The sequence below is a fragment of the Carassius carassius genome, chromosome 37 (assembly GCF_963082965.1).
Source record: "Carassius carassius chromosome 37, fCarCar2.1, whole genome shotgun sequence".
In the NCBI taxonomy this organism is placed as follows: domain Eukaryota; kingdom Metazoa; phylum Chordata; class Actinopteri; order Cypriniformes; family Cyprinidae; genus Carassius; species Carassius carassius.
The window spans coordinates 8,679,315-8,706,259 of record NC_081791.1 but is presented as its reverse complement, the minus strand read 5'-3'; the positions used below and the strand labels follow the sequence as shown (position 1 = coordinate 8,706,259).

General features: G+C 39.8%; 1 protein-coding gene across 1 annotated transcript; it reads left to right on the top strand.

The window, feature by feature from the left end:
- Positions 1–26,582, top strand: LOC132117939 (bromodomain adjacent to zinc finger domain protein 2A-like). Its single transcript, XM_059527321.1, is given in 31 exon segments — positions 1–256; positions 3,021–3,150; positions 4,174–4,251; positions 4,254–4,976; positions 6,802–8,448; positions 8,906–9,118; positions 9,260–9,625; positions 9,742–9,802; positions 10,547–10,655; positions 10,785–10,892; positions 10,998–11,220; positions 11,332–11,393; positions 11,467–11,532; positions 12,342–12,719; positions 13,900–14,154; positions 14,544–14,758; positions 14,862–14,936; positions 16,897–17,068; positions 17,612–17,674; positions 18,209–18,353; positions 19,126–19,766; positions 20,216–20,426; positions 20,883–21,038; positions 21,129–21,289; positions 21,461–21,526; positions 21,879–22,165; positions 22,317–22,452; positions 23,550–23,696; positions 23,824–24,044; positions 24,292–24,435; positions 25,740–26,582. Coding segments are annotated over 30 exon segments (7,419 nt in total). The 5' UTR covers positions 1–256; the 3' UTR covers positions 25,900–26,582.
- The last annotated feature ends 363 nt before the right edge of the window (positions 26,583–26,945 follow it).

The window sequence follows — 26,945 nt, the reverse complement described above, 5'->3', positions numbered from 1 at the left end:
GCGGTCTGAGCGCATCCAGCGGGCGTTAAGACCCGGAGGCGCGCGGTGCTCCAGCCGTCACTCACTTCCTCTTTCGACTCGCTCTCTTTCTGTCGTCTGTGATCATGGCTGCGCTCAAACATTACCAGCCATGTTCGCAAATCTGAGACCCAAAGGTTAGCGATTTACCCGTTTATTATTCACACCCTCTTCATCCACATCGGTCCTTTAACGGGGGACACTCTCCCCGTCTCCTGTGCGGTCGGCGGGGATCAAGGTTGGCCAGTTTTATTATCATTATATGGGGAAACTTTTGAGAGTGTGTTGTGTGGGTGATGCTGCCTCATTTTCTCTCACCGTATATCAAGAAAATAACATGAATTAATTAACGAAAGATGACCTGACACGAGATGATGAACGTGTTTTCAATATCGCATTTGTAGAGGCTAGCTTTAAAAACATGACAAGCCTCCCACAATGTCTTACAGCTTACAAACTCTCTTGTATTTATATAATCAGCCTGTTTTATCTGTGTGTTTAGCGTCTTTAATTATTTAAATAAGGCACAATACCGTAGTTATGTAAATACGAGCTGGTGCGTTCGTTTACACCACTTTCGTCGATGATTAAACGCTATTAAAGTGAATTCGAGCCCAATTTCATTCATACTGCTCAATATTGAATGATCATTAATGTTAATCGGTGAATATTGTCTCATACACGCTCGCGAGGATCATTGTGATGCGGGACACAGGCCTCATTCTGTCACTGATACAAACACAGCACTTTGATCAAACTTCATATCAAAATATCGTTTATAAGTGTAACTTATAGCTTTAGGGTTTCATTATGTACATTACTAAAACGTCTTCCCGTTAGATGTATTCGCGTTCATATGTGTTGATACATAATTAGTCTTTTATCTTAAAGCGGTGTCTTTTTGTGTTTGAGGTTGTTTGGCCGCGTCTCGTTTCTTTTTCTTCATTTTATGGGTTAATTTATGATCTTACAAGAGTGAGATTATATTAAAGAGAACGAAGAACCCGAGCTGAAGCAGATCAGAGCTGGTTTACTCTGAGTTGCGGTGTTTTAGTGTTGGAGAAGTGTTATAAATGTGGAGATATATTTATATTTGTGTGTGTGATGTGAGATCCAGGAGCAGCGCGTGGTCATATGCGGCGGTTAGCCTCCATGCTAACCGATTCCCTCATCTCACTCGTTTATTTATTCACATTTCCCGTATGATATGTAATTAAACACCACTCTTTCTAAGTAACGTTATGTGTTGTTTTTTAGTGGCGTTACGTCGGCCACACTGCTTCTCTGAACGAAATCGCACAGTTTTTAGTTTGTTTACAGTTAGCCGTGTGGCTAATGAATGATGGACACGCATAAAATAATTAGCGCCGCCGGATTCGACCTAAATGCATGAATCTACATGAGGTCATTTTAATTAGATTTTTAAAAAATGTCCAGGACTGACTTATGTTTCAGGTGTAATTGTTGAGTTTGAGGATGGCGTTCAGCGTGAGATCCGAGTGTGAGATATGTGTTATTTAACGCGATTGGTCGGGCATCTCATCGGCTTTATCTGCGACATTTTATGTTGAGATGTGAAGAGCAATATTTGTGATGTCCGCCACAGCAGTGTTCACTGGCTGCGTCTCGAAACCGCGCACACCGGAGACCTGCTCAGCATTTTGGAGCGTCACAGGTGCGTTTTCGAACGTTCGGAGCGTCCACAAAGACGCAGAAGATCCAATTAGAACGTTCTGTATGCGCCAGTAATGCTGATAAATGCACTATAGTTCGACAGCTCGCAAGGTTTTGAGACGCAGCCACTGTATTTAGCACCGTGGTTCATCAACGATAAACACGAGTGTTAGAGTCTGCTGATTTTTAGTACAGAAAGATGAAAAGGATCTGTCTACTGTTTATAATAGTAACTGTGGTATTAGTAAAGAGTTGAAATGTAAGGTTATTTGGAATTGTTTATTACCTTTTCCGTGATTCTGGGGGTTTACCTTTTTTGTTTTACACGTTTACGCCATAAATGTCTGTTTTTTTTTGTCCCTTTTTTGTCCTGTGTTTTTAATGCTTTGACAGCTGAATGACAGACACCAAGGCAAACAAAAGCACAACCTTTTGAGTTGTTCAAACTGTAAAAGCATGGACCTAGCAACACCAAGGTTATAGGTTCGATTCCCAGGGATTAACTGAACTGATGTAAGTTGTTTCGAATAAAACTGCCTGCCAAATATATATAAACTAACATTCTGTTCCTCAAAGCCTCACCTCATTTTTATCCAAGTCAAAATTACATGTACTATTTATTGTGACTAATGTTTATAATGACATTAAAGATTTAAAATTGGTTTCTTGAATATAGCCCAGACCCTGTCTGTCATTAAAGTCCTGTCCTAAACTTTCTTGAATAGTTGAGACAGTATTGCTGTATCAAATTGTTAGATATATATATATATATATATATATATATATTGAAAATCACAGAATCACATACTTTTAGTAGGCACTACAGTTGGTGAGGAACACACTTTTCAACTGATTAAAAAAAAAAAAAAAAAGTATGTTGTAGTATGAATGTAATCCAGGCGTACTGCTTTTGCCTTGTTGGTTTTCTCATGTGACCTATGGCATCAGTTGCATCACTTCACTGCCGTTCATAATCCTCTCCCATGGCCTCTGTGGGATACTAAAGTGTGCTTTGGCTGCGTACTTCAGAATCTCATCTGAAGTAGTAGCTCATCTAGGTACTTTTCACCTAGTTTTATTGAACACTATGAATCTGGACATAAGGTGCATACCAATTTGTGTCCTTATGCACTATTCTGTGCCATTTGTTGTATAAATAGTGTGATTGTGTTCACGCTGAATTAAAGTGTTTACACTTTTCTGGGAAGTCAGATGACGATTGGCATATTTACAGTTGTCTGTGCATAAGAACGTGGCATAAGTGAAAGTATCATAATACTAAAAATATGCCTCGTATCATCTTTCAATAATTTTTTTTCTTGCGCCAGATGGAAGCAAATAACCATTTCAACTACGGGCCTCACTCTTCTGTGTCCGCTAACTCAGGACTGAAGCATTCCTCAGGAGATTCTCTCTTTACTAACGGGTCCTCCATGAGCTTCCCCCAGCAAGGGAAAAGTGAGTCTCTGTTTTGTATTTGCATTTAATTTTTTGCATTTATTGTATTCTAGAAAAAAAAATGTAGTGGTTTTTGAGTTCTTAAAAGGGTTAGTTCACCCAAAAATGAAAATTCAGCGATTGAATACAAATCCTCTTGTCATTTCAAAGACCTTCTTTCATCTTTAGAACACAAATTCAAATATTTTTGATGAAATCCTAGAGCTTTCTGACCCACCATAGACAGCAACCCAACTGTCAAGGTAGGGTTGGGCGATTTGGCAAAAAATTAAAATCGAGATTTATTTATTTATTTTTTTGTAGAACTTTTGACCGATTCTCTCTTTTTTTTTTTTTCTTTACGATTTTTAACTAGTCAACTTGAAAATGTTACTAAAACATGATTCAAGTAACTTTTTCGTTATTAATCCTCTATTTTACGAAAATTATATTTCAAGTGCACCACCCATGAAGTTGTCAACATGATGTAAGTCTTAAAGAAATCGCTTGTTAAATATCTTTGCAGAAATTATGCATGAACTCCAACTACATTTACAAACATGTCTTATACATATTATATGTTCAGAAAGTCAAGATAATTCAAATTCATAATTACTGAATGTATAACACAAGTTGACCATTATTAACAAAAAAAAGTGTGGTAAAAACAACTGCAGCTTCAGCCTGTCACCATGATGTGAACATGAGATATCAGAAATACAGTAATAGTCACAGGTTTTGTATTGTGTGTATTCTTGTGGCTTTCAAAAAATTACGGTTGAACTACTGATATCACATGGATTATTTTAATGACTTCCTTTACTACGTTTCTGTGCCTTGATCGTGGTAGTTCCCTTGGTGTCTATGAAGGGTCAGAGAGCTCTCGGATTTCATCAAAAATATCTTAATTTGTGTTCCAAAGATGAACGAAGGTCTTGAGGGTTTGATACAACATGAAGATGAGTAATTAATGACAGAATTATAATTTTGGGGTGAACTATCCCTTTAATGCTCTGTTTTTAACTGATGCTGTTGGTCACACAGATCTGAATGGCGAAATGAATGTGAACGGCATCACTACTGCAGGTGGGAGCAGCCAGCCAGGCTCCCACCCTCCCTCTTCCTCTATTCTCATTTGAGCAACAATCACCTCCCAGGCAGCATGGGGTTTGACTATCTGTGGGGCCAGTCTCAGTACAATCCAGCGATGGGGCCCGTCCCATCCCATGGGTTGCAGCAGAAACCTGGCTCCCAGGGTGGGATACAACCACAGCAGCCTCCACACCACTTCCAGGGCCATGGACCATACCAAGTCAATGGAGGTATGGGACCGTCCCGGCAACCTCCGGGGGGCGTGGGACCGCAGTATTGGGGAAGGGGAAGTCCTGGGCAGCAGCAGCCACAGGGGGGATCTTCGATGCCCATGGGATATAACTCTCACGGCATGTATGGGACATATCCCAGCCAGGGGATCCCAGCGTCCCAGCATCACCAGCAGCCTCCGGCCTTGCAGCACCAGTCTGCAACGGCGCATCATCTCCAACACCATTCACACCACCACCCACCTCAACACCAGCAGCAGCAGCAGTATGGTGTGATGCCTAATGGAATGCCGTATTACCAGCATCCATCGCACCAGTCCCAACCGCAGGCCCAAACTCAGTCTCAAGCGCAGACCCAGATGATACCACCTGCCGCGCAAAGCTTCACGCCTCCACGAGGAAGCCCTCAGCACCATCACGTGGCCAGTGGAGGAGGCAGAAGCAGTCCCCATCACGTGCCGGTCCCAATGAGGACCCTTTCTGCTGTGCCTGATAGCGGTTCTCCTAAGAGCAGAGAGATGCAAGGTGAGCAACTGCCACAAACAGGCCTCAAAAACAGGGTTGTTACGGTTTAGATTTTTTATATAGCTTTTAATGTGTAATTTCAGTTTAGGGTTTACTTTTAATACTCTCATTTGTAAGTTTTAATTTATTATTGATTTACTTATAATTTTTTTAGGGCTGCAGAATTAATCGAATTTCTAATTGTTATAACAATTATGTATGCCACAATTTCGTATTAATTTAATGGTGCATTTAAAAAAAAAATTAAAGTTGTTAAGTACACTTACATTATTCGGTATGATTAAGTTGTTTAATTAAGGCTTAATGCTATAGAAAGGCGTTTGTGTGAATACTGTTTTTCAGTAAGGATGTTTTCAGCTTATATAAAAATATGGCATGCAGTTGCTTCAAACAATGATTAAAAGCTACTCAAAACACCATTCAATGTAAATTGTGATAATTGTAATTAATAATCGCAATTACAGTTTAAAGGTAACAATTGACAGTTATGATTTACTTCACAATCGTGCATCCCTTAATGCTAATGAGTAGCATTTCCATGTTTAATAGAGGTGGGTCGTAAAGTTGTAAAAAAATAAAAAAAAAACCCAACAACAATGAATTTGATATTATTTTAGTTAGTTTTAGAATCTTGAAACTGTGTTTTCCCATTAAAAAGGTATGTACGCTACGTAACTTCCCTCTAACGTTAAAGCACTTACTGTAGTAAGTACACTTAAGGCAAAAACACAGTTTGAACGGTGGATTTATTATTTACTCATAAAAGTTTTGTTAATTAAACAAAATTACATTGTTTCTTTATCAGTTTTTTTTCAAACTGTGGTTTTAAGTGGCTCCTTGCCCAATTCTCACCTTGTTTTCCCTCTTAAATTAAGTTTTAGTAAAGATCTATACATACTAGTGTGCTGTCTTAAATAATATTTTGGTATGTTGCACATATGACCATCTGCATAGTCAGTTTGTTTTATGAGGTATATAGCATTTCAAAACAAGATTGTCTCATTTGTTTGCAGATAACTTTGTGGAAACAATATATAATCTTTGGCATTCATACTGTAAGTAATATGATTACAAGAATGGCTGTGTGTTTTATCACGCATGTTCTGATTTCCTGTATTTAGGTGGTGCCATGCACTTCCTGAATGGCTTTTAATATCACCAGCGCAAGTATTCTGTGCTCAGACAAAAGTAACTTTAGGCCAGTCAGACATGTTTTCACCAATGGTAGATGACTTTTTGGATTAGGAAGTGATTCAAACTGAAAATTTTTCGGTAAACAGGTGATATCTTTCCCCGGTTCTCTTTTCCACACACATTCTCCCTCATTTATCAGACAATGTAAAACTGCACGCAGAATAGATGCAATAAAACAATCAACAATCCTGTACTTTTCATTGAAGATAAAAATGTATTGTCTTAATTTGTATTTATTTTTTGCTCTGCTTTGACCTTATTCACACTGTATTCAGATTGCTCAGAGGAGCATGAGACAACAATCATCAGAAGCTTTACTGTAGTTTCCACATTGATGCACATGTTTATTTTTGGCCTGTACACTCATTTATTATAGACGGCTTATATTTCATCACATAGATAGTGAGTGTAAAGGAGTGAATTCGGCAGTGGGCACACCCAACCCAAGTCAGTTTGAACTCTAGTATAGAGTAGAGTATAGTGCACTACATTCCATGCCACATCTGACCTAAAAATCCAATTTCAGTTGCATTACAAACCAGCAAATTAATATGGATTTTTGCTACCAGTCTGAACAGATTTATGTTCTTCCATGTCTTGCTAACAGCTGTTGGTTTTTTTTTTTTTGTAGTTCCTATGAATGAGTCCTTCAGAGAAACAGATAAAGGCTTCAATGGAGTGGAGAGAAGCTCTGTACCCCAACATTTGCCCAAAACTGAGAGTTTTCCTGTAAAGCCCCCTGGCCCCGTTTCGTGTACGGACGATAACCATGGTGCGCAGCATCCAATCGTGGACCTTGAGAAACCTGTAAAACAACGTCAGGAGATGGCAGCTGCTGCAAAAGAGCTTAGTTCTTCCCCCATCTCTGGACCTCCTCCACCACTAGCTAGTCCGCCTCTGAAAACAGTCTCTGGGCAGGATTCACATTCTCCTTCGTCTCCAGGGTTTGCTTTATCTACAACTTCGGGTGTCGACGCAATTGTGTCTGGATCTCCACCCTCTCCGCTTCAGATAGTCCACGGTCAAAGACCTGGATTTTCTGGACCTTTATCAGATGAAGGAACACCTGCAGGACTTAGTACACCTCCTTCAATGTCTTCTTCTAAGAGCTCCAGAGCTCCACCTGTTGTTTCCCACAAACAGCCTGTGGTGTTTTCTTCAAAAGCCTTGATGCATCCTCAAACGGTGCCTGCTGCGCAACCTCTGGCAGAGACCCAGAGGTCAAAAAGTCCACAAGTCTCTCCAACACCTCTATCTTTAGCTGCATCTCCATCTGTTGTCTCCACTCCTCCTGCACTGGCACCACTTAAAGGACCCCAAGAGGCATCACCTCTAACAGGCCAGAGTCCTAAACACCCTGCTGCTTCCTCCACTCCAACATCTGTTGCCGATAACGTCTCTCTCACCACAGTCTCTGCACTTCCGTCTGTGGTCGCTGGTTCTCCTCAAGTTGCCACTTTGGCTTCATCTGCACCACCTCCTATTGTTAGCTATTCTTCTCAGGCATCTTCAGCAAGTCTCAATGTTTCTGCTGCTCCAAATGTATCTCGTTCCCTCATCGGTTCTGCAGCTCAACATTCAGATATGATGGCAAATGTAGATGTTTCTTCCCACAGTCCAGGGCAGATGAGTTCTCATGGTGTATTACGGCCCAACTTTGGGGAATCACACTCTAGTCTGATTCATGGTAAACATGAGGCCTGTGGTTCCCAGAGTAAAGTTGGAGTCATAATGGGCACATCCAATAATGAGGCTCAAGCTGAGATGCATAAGGTGCAGGTTCAGGGTCGAAACCTTGAACCAGCTTTCATAGTTCCAAAGGAACCTGAAAGAGACACTATGGCCTTTGGCAGAAAGGACTCTAATAGTATCAGAGATCATGCTGCCCTGAAGAAGGGAGAAAGTGAGACTTTAAATGATTCTTTTAGCACTGACACGTCATTGGACTATCAGTCCTTGGCTGAGTCAACCTACCTTGAAAGCTCGAGGGCTGAGGATGGGAGTTCAATGATGGACACTTTTGATGATTCTTACAGTCTTTCCCAGACTGGGGACCAATCAAAGTTTACAGAAGGATCCATGATTGATGACTCAAGGGACTTGCAGGACTCTTCTTGTGTAGAAAACTTGAACAGCTCCATGACCTCTACCAGTTCCACAGAGGAGGCGTCCCTCAAAGATAACACGTCTCTACTGGATGACTCTTTAAACGACAGCTCACAAAACTGCTCCTCCCTGCTGTCTGCATCGATTAATGCCTCTACACACTCTATCAAAGGTGAGATTTCCAGTGCACTAATATTGAACTAATAATTGATTATGATAATTGGATTTTTTTTTTCATTTTATCAGGAAAATTATGTATTTTTATTCTATAATATTTTTTCTTTTTGTATTTTGAGAGAACTTTATGTAACCAATTAATATTTCTGCAATAAAAAAAAAAATCAATAATACAGTATTTTAGGTTAAAATAGAGACTAGTTGTGCACTTTTATTTCTGGATCATGGCTGATTTCTTTTTTTTTTTTTTTTTCTGTGTTTTCCCATTTCCCAATAATTTCCTATGATGGTGATTTTTTTATGGCGAAGACCACAAGTGTGATACTTTCTTTTTTTTTAATGTCCATTTAGCCTTTTCGAATCATGCCCTCAAATTGTGTTCACGTGCCAAGTTACCATTACATCTTTTGATGTATTTTTTGTTTAAATAAAACCCATTTCATTCCCCACAGGTGATCATATTCTTGGCAAAGAGAATGGAGCTGACGCTTCAGGAGGTGACAGAAGATCTGCGCTCTCTGTAATGACGGTTAAAGCGCTGCAAGCGGTCGTAAGCAGTTCTGTTGAAGGGACGACCACACATATGACTGAAGCCCTTATCGCCATGCCAACAAAAAAGCCACGGAAGCCTAGAACCCCAAAGACGACAGTCGCTACCGCTGAAAGTAAATGCATTGCTCAATTTTACTATCATGCTTGCATAGCTAATGGCTTACAGATTTTTTTTTTAAGATAGTCATTGTCTTTAATGAATCATATGGACAAAATTGGGTTAATGCTGTCTTAATTTACTTAACTGTTTGCAGTTGGCTCTCCTGATTCCAAGATCAAGAGACCAAAACAAGAAAAGGTTAGAAGGAGAAAGAAAACGGATGATAATTCACCGACTGCAGTGAAGAAGAGGAAAATCTCTAAAGAGGCAAAAGAACAGGAGGGCGTCCCAACTGATACCTCAGCTCCTTCAAATGCTCAGCCTCACCTTTTAATTGATCCAATGACCTTCATCCGAGACTTTAGCCTGACCAATAGCGAGAGCCCTAAAGTCCGGCCCAAGAAGATCTGGAAGCGGAAGATAACAGAAGGTGTGAATGAGGCAAAGCCTCCCAAACCAGCCAAAGAGTTCTCTGAAGGAAAAACTGAAGAAGATGACGAGGATAACGGCTCCGCAGCAGGTACTTACATGTTTGAAATTTGCTCTTTGTTCTTAAGTAGTGTTCAGTCTCGTTTATATGCGTACTTTCTGTTACTTAAGGTTAAAGCAGATTAAACTGTTGTTTGTGTGTCACAGGTGATACCCCAAGGCGTCGGATTGCAACTGAAGAGCAGGTCCAATTTGCTTTGCAGCGTGGGTGAGTGAGCAGTCCTTTATCAAAAGTATTGATAGCCAGGTCTTGATGCTTCACTTGTCCCAAGGAGCCCATTTGCTCCTAATTTGAAAAAAGAGCTTTAGGGGTTCAATAAAAAGTACACTAGATTGCGTGCCATATTAATTGACTGTGAACTTCTCTGAAACTCAGATTCTGTAGGATGTGCAAGAGTACCGCATTTTTACTCTGAAGCATGCAGGGCTGGCATAAAATCAAATCATTTTTTATGATCTTAAATTTGGAAAAACAAAAAAACCCTGATTCGCAGCGATCTACTCCTAATTACATTTCACAGCTTGCACATGTCTAATGAAATGCTTGCACTATATGGTAGCTGATGTACAAATAGAAATCAGCTCTTATCAAAATAGAAATAGGCAACACTTTAGATCTATTTACTATTATCTAAGAGTTTTCACTCAAACTCCTAATTACCTTCTTATTGATAGCAAGTGTGGTAGTTCTTTAAGTTTAGGTATAGGGTAGGGTTAAGGGATCTATAATATGATCCTTTAGAATAAGTCATTAATATGTGCTTTATAAGTACTAATAATCAGTCAATATACTAGTAATTTGCATGCTAATAAGCAACTAGTTAATAGTGAAAAGTGTTCACTAATCTAAAGTGTTACCTTACTTATCCAGCAGTTTCAAACAGCTTGAAATGTCATGGAAAATCACTGGTATGGCACTCCTGTTTCACGTGCTGTGTTTCCCATTTGCTAGCTGGAGGCGTGAGATTCGAGTCCGGAGACTCGAGGACCGCCTGAAAGGAGAGACGTGGTACTATAGCCCCTGCGGCCGGAGGATGAAGCAGTTCCCCGAGGTCATCAAGGTGAGATCTGTTATACTTGCACACCAACTGATTACCCACAATACCACTGTAACCTAATGATAAGTGATAAAAAGACTTGTCTTCAACCAGTGTTTTTTTATTTTTTTTTTGTCTCTCTGCGCTCTCCAGTTTCTGAAGAGGCATCAGGATGCTCTCCAGGGCGTTTCGAGAGAGCACTTCAGCTTCAGTCCACGCATGCCAGTGGGTGACTTCTATGAGGAGCGGGAAACCCCTGAGGTGTGTATGAAGATGTCTACAGGTGCTAGAGGGGAACATGAGGTTTGTGGATTCAGGACAGTTACACTGTTGCAAGGCATGTCATTGCTTTTTAATTTGTTACAGGGTATGAAATGGTTCCTCCTCGCCAATGAGGAAGTGCCTTCCATGATCATGGCTATAACAGGCAGACGCGGTCGTCCACCAAATCCAGACAAAGAGCCTCGTTCCTGTGGCCGCCGAGCCAGAGGAGCTCAAGGTAGACGGCCAGGCCGACCTCCCAAGCCCAAGATGGAGGATCTGCTCAGCAAAGTGGACGCCAGGCTGCTGAAGAGACTGGAGGCCAAGGGTGAGTCTGAACATTCAGATCAGGTGGTTTGGTAAAAATGTGCTTGTTGCAGAAGTACCACCTTTTTATTTAATGAGCATCATAGCTCAGTTCATGTTCGCTGTTTTACAGAGGATCTCACAGAGGAAGAAAAAGAAAAACTGATTAAGATCAAGAAGAAGATGAAGAGAAAGGTGAGCTGACTTGTTATTTATTACAAGAAGTGTGTTTCGGGGGCCGGCTGATCATCTGATTGTTCTCATGCAGGCGAGAATGAAAAGAAAGGAAGATGCAAAGAATAAAAAGATCCGGCAGGAGAAACGGAAAGCCAAAGTAAGAAACTCCATGTCTTCAAACTTAATAACGGTTCATGATGATGAAAAATCTGAAAGATTATGATTTAAATACAATCTTGAAGTTAGTAAAAAAATTGAATAATGACAATGCATCTATGAGGAACCTGTTAAATGTTTCCTTACTACAGTTTGTAATCAGTTATAAATTTTGAATAATGTTTATAATTATAAGTAATGCGTTTTCTTAAATGCTCTCTAATATATTATTTTTTTTTTTATATATGAAAAGCAATGGTTAAAAGAACCTAAAACAGCCAAAAAACATATTCTTAATTTGTTCTCTTTTAACTGCTGTCTTTGTTATTTAACAACCAGAGTTCTAATGATCTTGGACAATCTGTAATTTTAACTGGATTTGTTACATATAGACCTGGAAAAGTCATGAAATTTTATACATTTTCATTTTTTATAAAGCTATATATTTTACTGGCTAGAAATGACTATTTAAGAAGTAAAAAATCATTATAAAACCTGTAGTACCAAGCCATAAAAGTCATGAAAAGCATTCAGTTATTTGAATTGACATTTTCATTTCAATTATAATTATTTTATATCATTGTTTTTAATATGTTGCCACTCCTGGTTTATGTAAATGAATAGTATATCAGAAGTAAAGGCCTTTAAATATTGTCTTTGACCAAGTGGATCCTTGAAGTAAAAAGTTGAGCAAAAAGTGGAAAAGTCATCAAAATGTTCTGAAGGTGTAAAAACCCTGATATACACACAATTTTAGCTTAATAGCTGTGAATCCCGGTGTTCTGATGTGTTTCTGATGTGTTTGTGCAGCTTGAGAAAGCCAAAGAGCAGGAACAGGATGATGAAGATCAGACTCAGACCCAGTCCTCTGAAAGCCCGCTCTCAGCCGCAGAGGGACCCAAGAAGCCCGGCCGCAGGAAGAAGGTCGCAGCATCACCTGCAGCAGAGGCGTTGGACCTGGAGAAGGCCAGTCCCATCAAGAAAGTGGCCCGGGCCCGCAGCAAAGCCAAGGCTCTGGCCAAAGCCCAGGCTCAAGCAGAGGCCGAAGCGCAGGCAGCACTGGCAGCAAAGAGGCAGGCGGAGCGGAGGGCGCAGGCTCAGAGACGAATGGAGGAGAGGAAGAGACAACAGATGATCTTAGAGGAGATGAAGAAGCCTGCAGAGGACATGTGTCTCCCCGACCACACGGTGAGCGTGATGTGCTGAGGGATTCACACTTACTACACATGTAGTGCTGTCACAAATCCTTGAATTGAGTATTATACTTGTAAAAAATTGCATTTTGCCCATGTCAAGTAACCGGCAGAATACCAGAAGTGGCACATGCCATGGATGAAAATGTTAAACCCATTTAAAAATCATAACGCAAAATGCTATTGCGAATTCACAAACGCTATGATTCAGTTAAATATGTTATGCAGGTTTAATACATGCCTTTTTATTATTAACATGCATGTAGTTTACATAAGTGCATTTCTGAGCAGCTCCGTTCACAGTAAATGCTGCTCCACACAAACTGTTATCATTTCATGTGTTGAGCATCTTAAAATGTGGCTGTAGCATTTGTCGTAAAGAAATGGCCAAATATGAATTTTTTTTTAAGGTTTTTTAATTGTAATTATTTTGTGTAGTCAATATTAAACAAGGATTAGATTGCGCAGTAAAGTGTACAAATAGTAGTTTATTATAATTTAATGCGTAATGTAATGTTACATTGCCTCATTGCTGTTAAACTATGTCTTTTAAGTAGAGGCTATTGTATTTTAAAGGCTATTGTTTGCTTGGGTCTGTTTTTACTACTACAAAAAAATAATTGTAATTATCCGACTACTTGAATAATCGATAGAATAATCGACTGATTTCTCGATTACCAAAATCATCGATAGTGACAGCCCTATACAGAAGTTTTCTCACTTGGTAAAGTTTACTTTGGAAACCACTTTGATACTTCTAGTGAGTTTGTTGGGTTAATATTTCCACTTGAAGTATCACCAAGCAAGTGTTCTTCACAAAAGCAATATCTGCCATTGTTAAACACAGTGTCGTAATAACCAGAGCAATATGATGACATTCACAGAATCATGTGATTTGCCTTCCCACACTAAAAGAGATTTTAGGGTTAACTTTTAAAGTATATTACTTTTATTGGTGCTCCACTCTGCCACTCCACACCAGTTGACGCACACACACACACACACACCAATTAAACATACTGTTGATAATACTTTCATTTGAGGGACCTGTACTCGTCTTCTACAGTTTATATTTTCTAAATGTGTCACTGAATGTTGGATAATGAAAGTGTGCTGTCTTATCTGGGATGGTTTATTCCATTACTCATTGAGTTGTCTTCTCTCTCCCTCTGTAGCCCCTCCCACAGTTGACACGGATACCAGGACTGGTGCTTTCGGGTTTGGCTTTCTCCAATTGTTTAAGGGTGGTTGAGTTCCTGCATGGTTACGGAAAGACTCTGGGGCTCCAGGTGCCCAAGGATATTCCCAGCCTGAGCGTGCTGCAGGAAGGGCTCCTCGGCATGGAGAAGAGCCAAGGAGAGCTTCTGGATCTGCTCATTAAACTGGTGGAGGCCGCTCTGCACGATCCGGGACTGCCCTCATATTACCAGGTTTGCCTTTGTTTTGAGTCATATCAGTTAGGGATGGGACAATAAATCAATCATGATGCATTTGGAAATCTCAGAATCGATGCAGCTCTAATATCAGTGCAGTTGTTTTCTATTCATAATAGTATCAAAAAAGTCTAAATCTCACCTGTTGCTGTATGAAGCAACTTTGAACTTGGACAAAATGACTTGATAACTTACCCTAACTAAACATTAATGGAAAACAGCCTTAAAAAAACAGCAAGAAACCATATCCACAGCACATTAAACTTTTGAAGTCTTATTATATATTAACAATGAATATTCATTGGGATATAATGTAGGGTGGGTTTCACCCTATATTTAAGGCACGTGATTGGTCAGTGATTTAATGAGGGCTGGTTGTGTCTCAGTCTGTGAAGATCCTGGGGGAGAAGCTGGTGGATCTGGAGCTGAGCCACAGCACTGTGTCCGAGGTGCTGCGAATCTTTCTGGAAGCCCATGGCTTTGAGTTGGAGGTGTGTAACAGTCTCCGTACAAAGAGCTTCCAGACCCTCAAACCCGACGCCAAAGCCTCCATACTGGCCTTCCTGGTGGAGGAGCTCAACGCCAGCAACATAATCACCAGGTCAGCAGGAATTCAAATCATATTAACAGCGTATTTTCAAAGAGTTTTGTAGATCTGTGTGTGTAAACATCATTTTCATTTTCCAACCGTTCTGTTCCTGCAGGGAGATTGATAACACGCTAGAGAATATGGCAACCTACAGGAAAAACAAGTGGATTATAGAAGGCAAACTACGCAAGTAAGAACCCAGCTTCTTGTCCTGACAGCTTACGGTGTGAACCAGTCTGTTTAATATCAACATTCGGGCAACACTTCATAGTTCTTTCTATAGTTCTACTATACTATAGTTCTTTACTAGTTCTTACTATTAACTAGCTGATAATTAGCATGCATAGGCTGTAACCACACACACACACACACACATACACATACACATACACGCACACACACACACTCACAGTGGGGCTAGAAAGTTTGGGCACCCCTTGCAGAATCTGTGAAAATGTGAATAATTTTCAAAAAATAAGAGAGATCATACTAAATGCATGTTATTTTTTATTTAGTACTGTCCTGAGTAAGATGTTTTACATAAAATGTGTTTACATTTAGTCCACAAGACAAAAAAATAGCTGAAATTATTAAAATATCCCCATTCAAAAGTTTGTGAACCCTTGGTTATTAAACTGTGTGCTGTTACCTGGATGATCCACGACTGTCTGTTTTGTGATCCTCGTTTGTTCTGAACAGTTAAAGTGAGAACTGTTCTTCAGAAAAATCCTTCAGGTCCTGCAGATTCTTCAAGTTTCCAGCTTCTTTGCATATTTGAACCCTTTCCAGCAGTGACTGTATGATTTTGAGATGCATCTTTTCACACTGAGGACAATTGAGGCACTCAAACACAACTATTAAAAAGGTTTAAACATTCACTGATGCTCCAGAAGGAAACAAGATGCATTAAGAGTTCATTCGAAGATCAAGGTAAATTCTACTTAATTTGTGTTCCTGGAAACATACAAGTATCTTCTGTTACTTACGAAGGGCAGAACTAAATGGAAAAAAATTATATTTCAACAAAATAAGAAAAATTTGGCCATCTTCATCGTGTTCAAATCATTGTCTTAATGCATCTTGTTTCCTCCTGGAGAATCTTTGAATGTTTGAACCTTTTTTTAATAGTTGTGTTTTAATAGTGCCTCAATTTCCAAATGTAGGCGTTTGAGGAAGATTTTTAGACCAAGCAGAATCCTCTGCACCCAGGTTCAGCGTCCGCGTTTTGATTTGACAAAATCAGTTTGAGAGGAATACAACTAATCGATCATGAGCCCAACATTTAGCAAGGCAGGAAAACATTCAGTCTACCCGAAGGAAGGTTTGATTGTAAGTTGATGCTGTTAAATAGAGAGAGAGAAAATTAATTGAAAAAAAAAATAATACCATAATGTAGGCTATTCTTAAACTTGGAGCTCATTATATTGAAGTACAAATCCAAACACCAGAAGCAACCTACACTCTCTCAGTGTTCTTTCATTGAAAAGTATGCATTTTATTCATTCACAGGCTATATGGTTGAAATAATAATATTTTAGTTCAAAACTTTAAGTGCCATTGTTTAAAATGCTTTATTGACTGACGTTTCATAGACCTTTAGTTTTTTTTCTTTAATATTAGATTCAACTTGAATTTCAATACTATTAAATTGACTTTAAAATCTCAAGGAGTTTATAAGTTGAAACGGGTGAGAATGTCAAAGTGCATGTTAAATAGCCTAAACAATATTAACTATTCCTGTATTAAAGTCACAATTTATTCAGATAAAGACAATGTAACACTAATTTTACTTACTACACATGAATACAGCATAGTGTCAAACCTGATATGAAAGTTTTAAAATTTGACAAATTAAGCAGTGAGATTCTCTGACGTGTGTAGGTGTAGATGTTTATTAGATACTGTCAAGATAAAAGTGGTTTCGACATATTGGCTGAACAGAATTTTTTTTGGCTGAAGCTGATAATCCAAAAAAAAAAAAAACCTGCAAACTGTAGGCCTTGGTAGTATATTGGATTTAGTATATTTCTTTCTTTCTGAATCTAGTTACTCACACGGATGACTCAAACGTGCTATGGTGTAGACACTGAAATAATGCTGCATGTGGGAGGAGGGTTTGAGCATTCTCATGAATGTGTGTGTCCGAGCAGACTGAAGGCTGCACTGATGCGTAAGACGGGCCGTCCGGAGGAGGAGCTGTGCTTCGAGGAGCGCCGGCGCAGTACTCGTGTTGGGGGGGCCGAGGAGGAGAGCATCGAGGAGAGCTGCGTGCTGGAGAGAGGGAGCCGCCGCAAAGCCAAAGAGGAGCCCAAACACCCCGAGGTACAGGACCTCTGCCAAACCAGAGCTGCGCTCATATCATTCAGAGCACTTCATGTCAGTGGTTTAAAGATATATTCACAGCCACATAGTCAAGCTATGTGCCACAGTCAAAATCAGCTCCATAAGAGAGACACTGTGTACTGACTGCAGCTGCTCTGAATCAGTGAAATGATGCAATTAATCAAAAACAGCCATCTACTAAACATTTCCTGAGTGAGAGGTGTCAGTTCAGGGAAACGGGCTGTGTCTCCACTTCCTTTGACCTCAAATGTGATTATGTGAGACTATCAAAAATGAGTCCCTTCAGTTTCGGAGCTTAATTGACGTCTTCCCAAACTGGGATTCACGAGGGAACTGCATGGGGTTCATAAAGTAATGAAAAGCGCATAATTATTTAAATATTAAAAAATAAAAAAATCAGATTAAAACATAACAAATATTGTTTATTTGAATGTCATGGTACCATTAACCGATACCAGAGACGTATAATGTGTGTTATTATATTATGTGTTAATATTGTACGTTTGTCTTGTTTTCTTGTAGATTGAGAGTCCCAATAGTTGCAGTGTTGTTGAGCTGGAGCGTCAGATTGATAAACTGACCAAGGTAAAATATCTAGATTTAATTTGATCCACCAAAATCGCAGCTGATGAAAATGACATTTTTGAGAGTCCGAATTTTTTTTTTTTACTAAATTTGATGAACACTGACACATGTATAATAACACTGTTTATTCTATACAGTCCATCTATACTTGTCTGACTATTATTTCAAACATATATGTTATTGTGAAGTTGGTGTCTTCACTTAAATATATTAATATCAGAACTGATTAGAAAAGAATTGATAATTACTCCAAAAAAGCTGATTTAAGATGAGGATTTTGGGGTTTAGTTCCAGTGAGTCCTGAAGTTTAGATTTTGGTTATGAATTTGATTTCATTGTATCACTAGTCAAAAGTTTACACATTTTTCATCAAAATTTCCACTGATTTTCCATTGTCCAGAGAGTTAAAACAGTGTTTTTTTTTTAAAGAAATGAATACAAAACTATTTTTTGGCTGCTTTGTCAACCTTTGTTGAAGGTGAAGGCTGTTGGCTGCTCTTTATTTTGAGTAACAATGTTTGCTTCTGTCCACAGCGTCAAGTGTTTTTCCGTAAGAAGCTGCAGCAGTCGTCTCATTCGATGCGGGCCGTGTCTCTGGGGCAGGATCGGTACCGCCGTAGGTACTTGCTGCTGCCTTACATGGGATGCGTCCTCGTGGAGGGAGCCGAGGACATCCTGGGTGAGTGGAAACTCCCAGCATGCAGTTAGCACATTATTGTTACTAAAGCTGCATGATTTGGAAAGAAAAAAAAATCCAATTAGTAAAAAATATCGAATAGGTTTTTTTTCCTACCTATTTTAATTGCAATAAAATCAATTCTGTACTTGTTTGTATGTCTGCACAATTTGGCAATTTTTGTGATTTTGTATTTATTAATATTGCTATAAAATAATAATTTTTTTGTTATAGTAATAATAATTATTATTATCATTTAATAGTAGTATTAACAAATTAACTACATAACATTGCTATTGTAATATTTTAATGTATAAGTATTGATACATGTGTATATAAGATTGGTAACAAGTAGGGCTGCACAATTAAGTCTTAAAATGTAGTAATTAGAGTTATTAATTCTTAATTTCTTAACATTTAAGACATAATTGTGCAGCCCTACTTATTACCAATCTTAATGTTTAAATTAAAATGCAATTTAATAAAAAAAAAAAATGTTGGGCTGCACACATTTTATGAAATAGTGATAATAAATATACTTATTAGTAGTAGTAGTTGTCAAAGTACTAAATATATATATATATATATATAAATAAACCGAAAAGAAATCTTATTTGCAATATTCCATTGTAAAATAAAAATAAAACAATTGTAAAATATATGTAAAATACAATACTTTATGGTTTTCTGTTTTTTCTGATTCATGTGTGAATATTATTGTGTTGCCCTACTCGTTCCCCATATTAATGAGCAGTTGCTCCTTCCTTGTGTTCAGCCTCAGATGAAGTGACAGTCAGCGATGAACCTGTGACTTATGTGAAGGTCATAACTCCAGTAAAGAGCGAGGTTAAAGCTGAGCCTCCCCTTTCTCCGGCTTTCACTGCATCTCTCCCGTCTTCTCCTCGAGCGTCCCAGCTTACCCCCACAGAGGTGGATCCCCTCCCCGGCGAGGCCTCTCTGATGAGCAGCCATCGAGGACGGGGACGTCCACGCAAGATCAAACCTGAAGTGGAGCTCCACCTGCGAGAGGCCAAGAACCGACGGCGCCGCCGCAGCAGCAGGTCAGCAGCTGAGGATTCGACTCTCAGCTCTCCTGTGCAGGATCCCCCTCAGCTCTCTTTCCAGACGCCTCTCGAGCAGCCACAGGATGCAGAGGCCGACAGCAGCGCCCCGATCACAGCGTCAGGAGCCGGTCAGGGCGAGGATAACAGCCAGCCGGAGGACAGCATGAGGGGGCAGGCAGAGAAACAAGGCCAGTGGTTCAATCTGCTGCCTAAGGAGCCGTGCGACGAGACGTCGATCTCCCAGCCGTGTGAGAACACACCTGCGCCCGCTTCATCACCCCCTGAAGACACTCCAGCACCCCCCGATACTGACCCGCTCGCTCCTGCTCCACCACAGCCTCCGACAACACAGGTTCACCCTTTAATAATATGTGACCTTGGACCACAAAACCAGTCATGAGGGTCAATGTTTTGAAATTGGAAGTTAATACTGATTTCTACTGAATAAATTAGCTTTCCATTGATGGATGGTTTGTGATGATCGGGCAATATTAGAAAATCTGGAATCTGAGGGTGCGAAAAAATCTAAATACTGAGAAAATTGCCCTTTAAAGTTGACCAAATGAAGTTCTTAGCAATGCATATTACTAATCAAAAATTAAGTTTTGATATATTTGTGGTAGGACATTTACCAAATATCTTCATGGAACATGATCTTTAATGAATATCCTAATGATTTTTGGCATAAAAGAAAAATCAATAATTTTGACTCATACAATGTGTTGTTGGCTATTGCTACAAATATACTGAATGTCAAAGTTTTATCCTTCTGATCGCTTCCCTCTTTGTTCTACACTGCAGATGGAAGCTGCTCCTCCTCCTCATCCTCTTCCTCAGGTGTGCTCCACTCCGGCTCCCAGGGCCGTGAGGAGGCGCAGGAGGAGCAGCGGGCCATCCCGAGCTCACGCTCGCTCCAGTGCGGCGAAGAGGCGTGGCAGACCTCCCTCCAATCTCTTCCAAGAGGTGCAGCTGAAGTACTTCACTCAGCTGGTGGTGAAGCCTATTCCGTTAGGTGAGTGACTCATGCTGGACTCGACGGTTGAGATGAAATCTGTTTACGGCCCTCTCTAGCGTTCTTGGATCATTTAAGTTTCTCTAAGATTAGTGTCAACTTGACACACACATATATATATATATATATATATATATATATATATTCATCCTTCTGTTTAGGATGAAACATAATGGCTTTATAATTCCTGGATTCATAAGCTTCAGTAATGTCTAACAGATTTGAGCAGAATCAAATCCCATATGAAGAGTTTTATCTTCATGCCAAGTTTAGTATTGTATTTGTGATGCTCTACTGGTACAATGCAGAGAAAAGTGAAAATATTTATTATAGAATATTCATTACTTCATTTGCACACATAAAGCACCAAGAAAAATGTTGTTTGTGAATCATGAAGGACATCCTAAAGCTCTTGGTTTCCAGCAGAGCAGCGTTCATTGGCTCTCTGTCCTACAGAAATGGTGAAGGGCTGGTGGTGGATCAGAGAACCGGAGGAGCTGACAGCCATTCTGAGCACCCTCCATCCTCGAGGCATCCGCGAGAAAGTGCTCCACAAACACCTCTCCAAACACATGGAGCATATGTCTGAGGTCTGCTCGCGGCCCGTCACCGGTGAGGAGCAGCAGCTCATACAGAGAGGGACTGCTGGAGAGGGTGGGCAGCAGCATGTTTATTGCCTTGTTTTGCATTGTTTCCTCCCAGATCCCATCTTCCAGATGACGGTGGAGGACAGCCATGCCCTGCTGGAGGCGTCTAAACGAGTATGGAGTGAGCAGGAGAGGGCCTTGCAGTTAGACATCCATGTTCTTCAGTGTGTGGAAGATCTGGAGCAGAGGGTGGTCGGGGCAGACCTTCAGCTCAAGGTAAAGAAAACCTGTTCAGCAGATTCAAAAGCCACTTATTCTCATATTGACGTAATCACAGTATTGTAAGGTCTTGCTCCATTTGTGACCACAGGGTGGCACTGTTAATGCTGTATTTACTGCACACAAGCATGCTCACTTTATCACAATGTGCACAATCTTTCTCTCCAGATGACCGTTCCCAGTGTGGAGAGTGAAAGTGAGGCTAGTGAGGAATCCTCAAGCTCTCAGTTTCAGGTAATGAAAACCACACACTCGAGTGCTCTGTTTTGAGTCTATTAATGCTAACAAGTAGAGGAAAACGCTCCGTGAGTTACTCATAATGAATGTGACACAACCTGATGAGTTGCTCAGAGTGCTTCAATTAAAAGTAAATTGTAAGTGTTAAAGGGTTAGTTCACCGAAAAATCTTTTGCAGCAAACCTACTGAATATGTGTGTGTGTGTGTGTGTGTGTGTGTGTGAGAGAGAGAGAGAATAGATGTATTATTTATAAAAAAAATTTTTTGAGGAATTATGTTTTTGAATTATCCTATGTTGCATCTGACATCAAATTGTAATATTTACACTGGACTTTTGTCCTGGTTTAGATGTACACCCCTCCCGAGGCGGACTCTACGCGGGAGGACCTGCAGTATTACGAGCACGAGCTTGACCCCAAGGACGACTGGATGGTCAAGACCAAGAAGGAATGGTCCGACCTCCTGCGAGTTCCCAGCAACCCCCTGGACCTGGCCGTCCTCCGCTTGACTAATCTGGAGCGTAACATCGAGCGCCGCTATCTGAAGGAGCCGCTGTGGAACCTGTCCGAGGTGGTGCGCTTGGCTCCTCTCACCCCTCCACCCGGCGGGGAGGAGGTCCCGCTAGATGCTGTCAGGTGGGTCAGAGTTAGGCTCTTTGGGTGATAAAGTGAAAATGATCTCCAAAGCATCACTTCAGCCTTCGTCAAAACAAATAATTGTTCCAAATTCTACAGTACATTATATGCACTCTAGAGCATATCAGTCATGTGTGTGTTGTCTCTGTAGCTTGGAAAGTGAGATCACACCCAGGTTGAGGACGTGGCGGCAGGCCCTGGACCGCTGCCGCAGTGCATCTCAACTCTCTCTCTGTCTACTGCAGCTGGAGAGGGCCATCGCCTGGGAAAGATCCGTCGTCAGAGTGGTGAGAGCACACACACAGAGCCTGAACTATTATCATATATTACACACAGTCCTGGACGACGTGGCCAAAGTTTACATCACAGTACATTTCCTATTTCCAGTATATTTTGGTTGAGATGATTTAATTCCGATATAGATATATATATAAAATGAAGAAAAAACATCCAAGAACGCCCACAAAACTTCTGAAAAAATTTATTTGCCAAGTCTATGAAAACTCCTATAAAACTAACATTTTAGAAATAAAAATGGTACAGATAAATGAATGCTCACTTTTAGTTTTTAGCCTTTATACAAACAAAAAAATGTGAAATCTCTATCATATAAACTCTCAAGGTTATTGCACACAGCATCGACCCAAATTTTTGCATGTTGAAAAATAAATATGACCTCACATTGCCAATCACGTTTACACGCTGCTTCGGAAATTCTTCATTCGTCATTAAAAAAAAAACGGACCAGGTTCGGTTTTCTGTGTTTTCGCATCCGTAGCAAGCATTTTGAAAGGAAAAACAAATACAAAAAATTCATACGCAAAATTTGGGACTCAAGGACCTTCAGACTCACCTTAGTAATTTCAATATCTTTAACATTATAACACAGGCTGATTATTCTTGTAGATTGAAACAAAAGTGCTTTAGCCAGGATAAAGAATATTAAAAGTGCTCCGAGTCGCTGCAGAATACAGAAAGAGCTACAGCAATAACACATGTTGCAGGAGAAGGGCTTACAAAAATGAAATTTTTAGGGCTCTTTAAAATGCTTTATTTTTTTCTCAAATTTTATTTACAGTTATAAACCAGTTGTAATGATAATTTTATTTATTATTCTAGAATTAGGATGCACATTTACTGTATAATAAAATATTTGTGTTACAATTTCTCCAAGTGAAACTGAACTTTTATTTTGCCGGGTTGCATTGAAGACCTTTTAAGTTCGATTAGAAGGGACTCTCAGAGCAGCTCTGGAGATGAAGTTTATGTCTTCGTGTCCTCATTCATTGAGACAGACACTGAAAATGAGACACATTCTATGATATTATGTATTCTCAAAGTCATCGAGCTGTAGTTTTGTATAAACTGGTGTTTGTGTCCCCAGACGTGTCAGGTGTGCCGTAAGGGTGATGATGATGAGTACCTGCTCTTGTGTGACGGCTGTGATCGTGGCTGTCACATGTTCTGCCTGAGGCCAAAGGTCATGCAGGTGCCAGAAGGTGATTGGTTCTGTCCCACCTGCGTTTCCAAGGTAATGTGACCAAGATCTTTAACTATCCAGCTTCTATTTTTGCCCAATCTCTTTCATATTAATTTCTGAATTGTATATTTCTCTTTGCCTTATGCTTCTAAGAAAATTAAGAATCTGAATTTTGCAGGAAAACGGTGAAGCTCCGAGATCACAGCGCTCATCGCGGAAAAGATCAAAGGCACAGAAAAGGCGTCTTGCAGAGGATAGTTCAGACGAGGATGATGGATACAGACGAGGCATGACCACACGACAAAAAGACACTCCAGCTTCCTCGAGTGGGACGAGCATCTCACCCTCCAAACGCAGACGGATGGCCACACGAAACCAGCCTGACCTCACCTACTGCGAGTGAGTCTGCAGTACTTTCACAACACAGCAAGCTTTTATTAAGAGTTAATAGCTTTTATTAATTTTAGAATGATTTTAAGTGGCACTTTATATGTTAGTGGGTTGCCTGGACGTGATGTTAAACATCTGTTCTCATGATTTGAAAATGCGTGTTGATGCATCTCTGAGTCGAGTCTGAATGAATTCACTGTGTGGAATGATTAGTGGCCGTCGTGGAGTAATGAGCGAGCTGTTTGATGTGCTGTAGGATCATTCTGATGGAAATGGAGTCTCACTCAGACGCCTGGCCTTTCCTGGAGCCGGTCAATCCCCGCCTGGTGCCGGGCTACAGACGCATCATAAAGAATCCCATGGACTTCCTCACGATGAGGGAAAGACTTCTGCAGGGAGGGTAAGAGACCCTGTGTTTGGATCAAGGCTGATCTCAATATTACAGCAGTGTTGAGTCCTGTGTGTGTGTGTGTGTGTGTGTGTATATATATATATATATATATATATATATATATATATATATATATCTTATTCTCTTTATTCTCGTAGTATTACGACCTTATTCTCAAAATATTTCGACTTTATTCTCATAGTAGGCCTATTACGATTTTATTCTCGGAACATTTCGACTTTATTCTCATAATATTTTGACTTAATTCATGAAATATTATGACTTTAATCTCGTAATCGTAGATTTTATTTATTTATTTATTTATTTTTACGTGGCACTAAAATGCCGTCGTACTATTTTCTCAAAGATCAATCAAAAAGACATTTAAAAAACAGAAATGTTCAAGATCTCCAAAGTAGGTTTAATTATGCACTCAATATTTGTTTATATATATATATAAACACACACATGCAGATGGAGGGATGAATAGATCGATGTATAGATATAAACTATATTGAACAGAGGTTTACAGAATAAAAACTGTGGCTACATACATTCTATTATAATTAAAGTTATATGGATACAGCCAATGCAAAATCTCTGCTAATGTTGTAAACTATACAGGATGGACAATTAAATTTAATTAAATTAAAAATTTAATTTATGCATTTAGCAGATGCTTTTATCCAAAGTGACTTAGTGCATTCAGGCTATCAATTTTTACCTATCATGTGTTCCCGGGGAATCGAATCCCCAAACTTGCACTCGATAGCGCAGTGCTCTACCAATTGAGATACAGGAACACTATTGTAATAACAATTACTAGCACATTACTATAATATTAAAGGTTACAATTAACAACAGATTCTAAACTATTAAATTCAGTTACCATTTATTATTACATGTAAAAAAAAACACTTAAAGTAAAAGTAAAAAAAAAACTTTTTTTTTTTTTTTTTTTTTGCAATGCAGTATTAAATGCATTAATAAAATAAATTCTGAATCGCCTTCGATAATGAACGCGATATTGCGTAGCTTGTCATTGATCTACAGCTCTATTAAATGCCGCTCCATTTGAAAGCAAGTGATGGCGATTTAGCGGTAATCACAGAACCAGATTTACTGACTAAATACACGTGATCATATCGTTAGATATATCACCCAGCCCTACCCTGAGCAATAAATGGAATAAGCCTTCAGGGCTGAATCTGGAAGAGTGCAGATCTCTTTCATCTGTGTATCATTGTATTTTTTGGCTCTGCGGTGGAGTGAATCACCTGATTAGCGTCTATGTTTCTGCCCGTGTGTCTCAGGTACTGCAGCTGTGAGGAGTTCGCTGCCGACGCTCAGCTGGTCTTCAACAACTGCGAGCTCTTCAACGAGGACACGTCGGAGGTGGGCAAGGCCGGACATGCCATGCGTTGCTTCTTCGAGAACCGCTGGGCGGAGTTTTACGAGAACAAGGACAAATAGAGACGCTGCCCTCTACTGCATGGGAGGAAGCACTCGAGCGCCATGCCCCTTTGATGCTCATTACTACTAAAAACTGTCTGGAGAGCCAGTCCTCCAGTCTCTGTATGCATACACGTGTAGATATATGTATAGATATGTTCTGTTGTTTTACAAGTATCTGTTTGTCCTCACCCGCCTTGATAAGCTTAAAGCATTTCTCCATCACCTGGTATTACGGCGTATAAACGTCTCATAATCAGCTTCATCTGTCAATCCTTCGAAGTAGAAGTACTTCTTGATCAGGACTTGATCAGGTCACACTTGATGTCACGTGTCTCAGACACAACTCTATCAGGACGATCTCACTCTATCGACCATTTCACTCGAAGCCTTCTGCTCCATAATGTACAGGTCGAGGACCACCTGTGTCCCCTTGATTGAAAATGTAACGTGCTTTCGAGACTACAAGCGATTTCCTCAGTATATTTTTATTATATGCTATATATACACTTAAAGACAGAAAAAAATAATAGTCTGGATTATTTAATAGCAATAGACTGTAGTGATTCTGTACAGACCATGTCGTAGAGAGATGTATGGTGACTCATGAAATGGCCAGTAAACATACTTTATCACGTGTAACTCATCACGTCTTTTGCTTCTAGAGTATTGGTCTTATAAACTGGAGGATCTTTTGCTAGGGTATTTTTCTGTCACCCCCCCCCCCCCCCCCCCCAAACCCAGAAAGAAATCAGTGTTTATTCATATGGATATCTAACAGCAGAACTGCTGCACAGAAAGGCCGGTTTTAACTTTTCTTGTTTTTAAGCTCTGCTAGCTAGATGGCCGTTTTCAAAGCTTTTGCTTGATGTATGACTATTGTCTGTGGGGAAAAAAAAACAAAAAAAAAAAACTTTAGACTGTATTGGTTTATATGGAAAGGAATTGTATGTACTAATGGCAGTATAGGTTTGTTTATCGACGGTTATTTCTCAACTGAACAATGTCTCTTCAGTATGATTGATCTGCTTTACTCTTGGTTTTCATAAACATTGCAATTTGTTGGG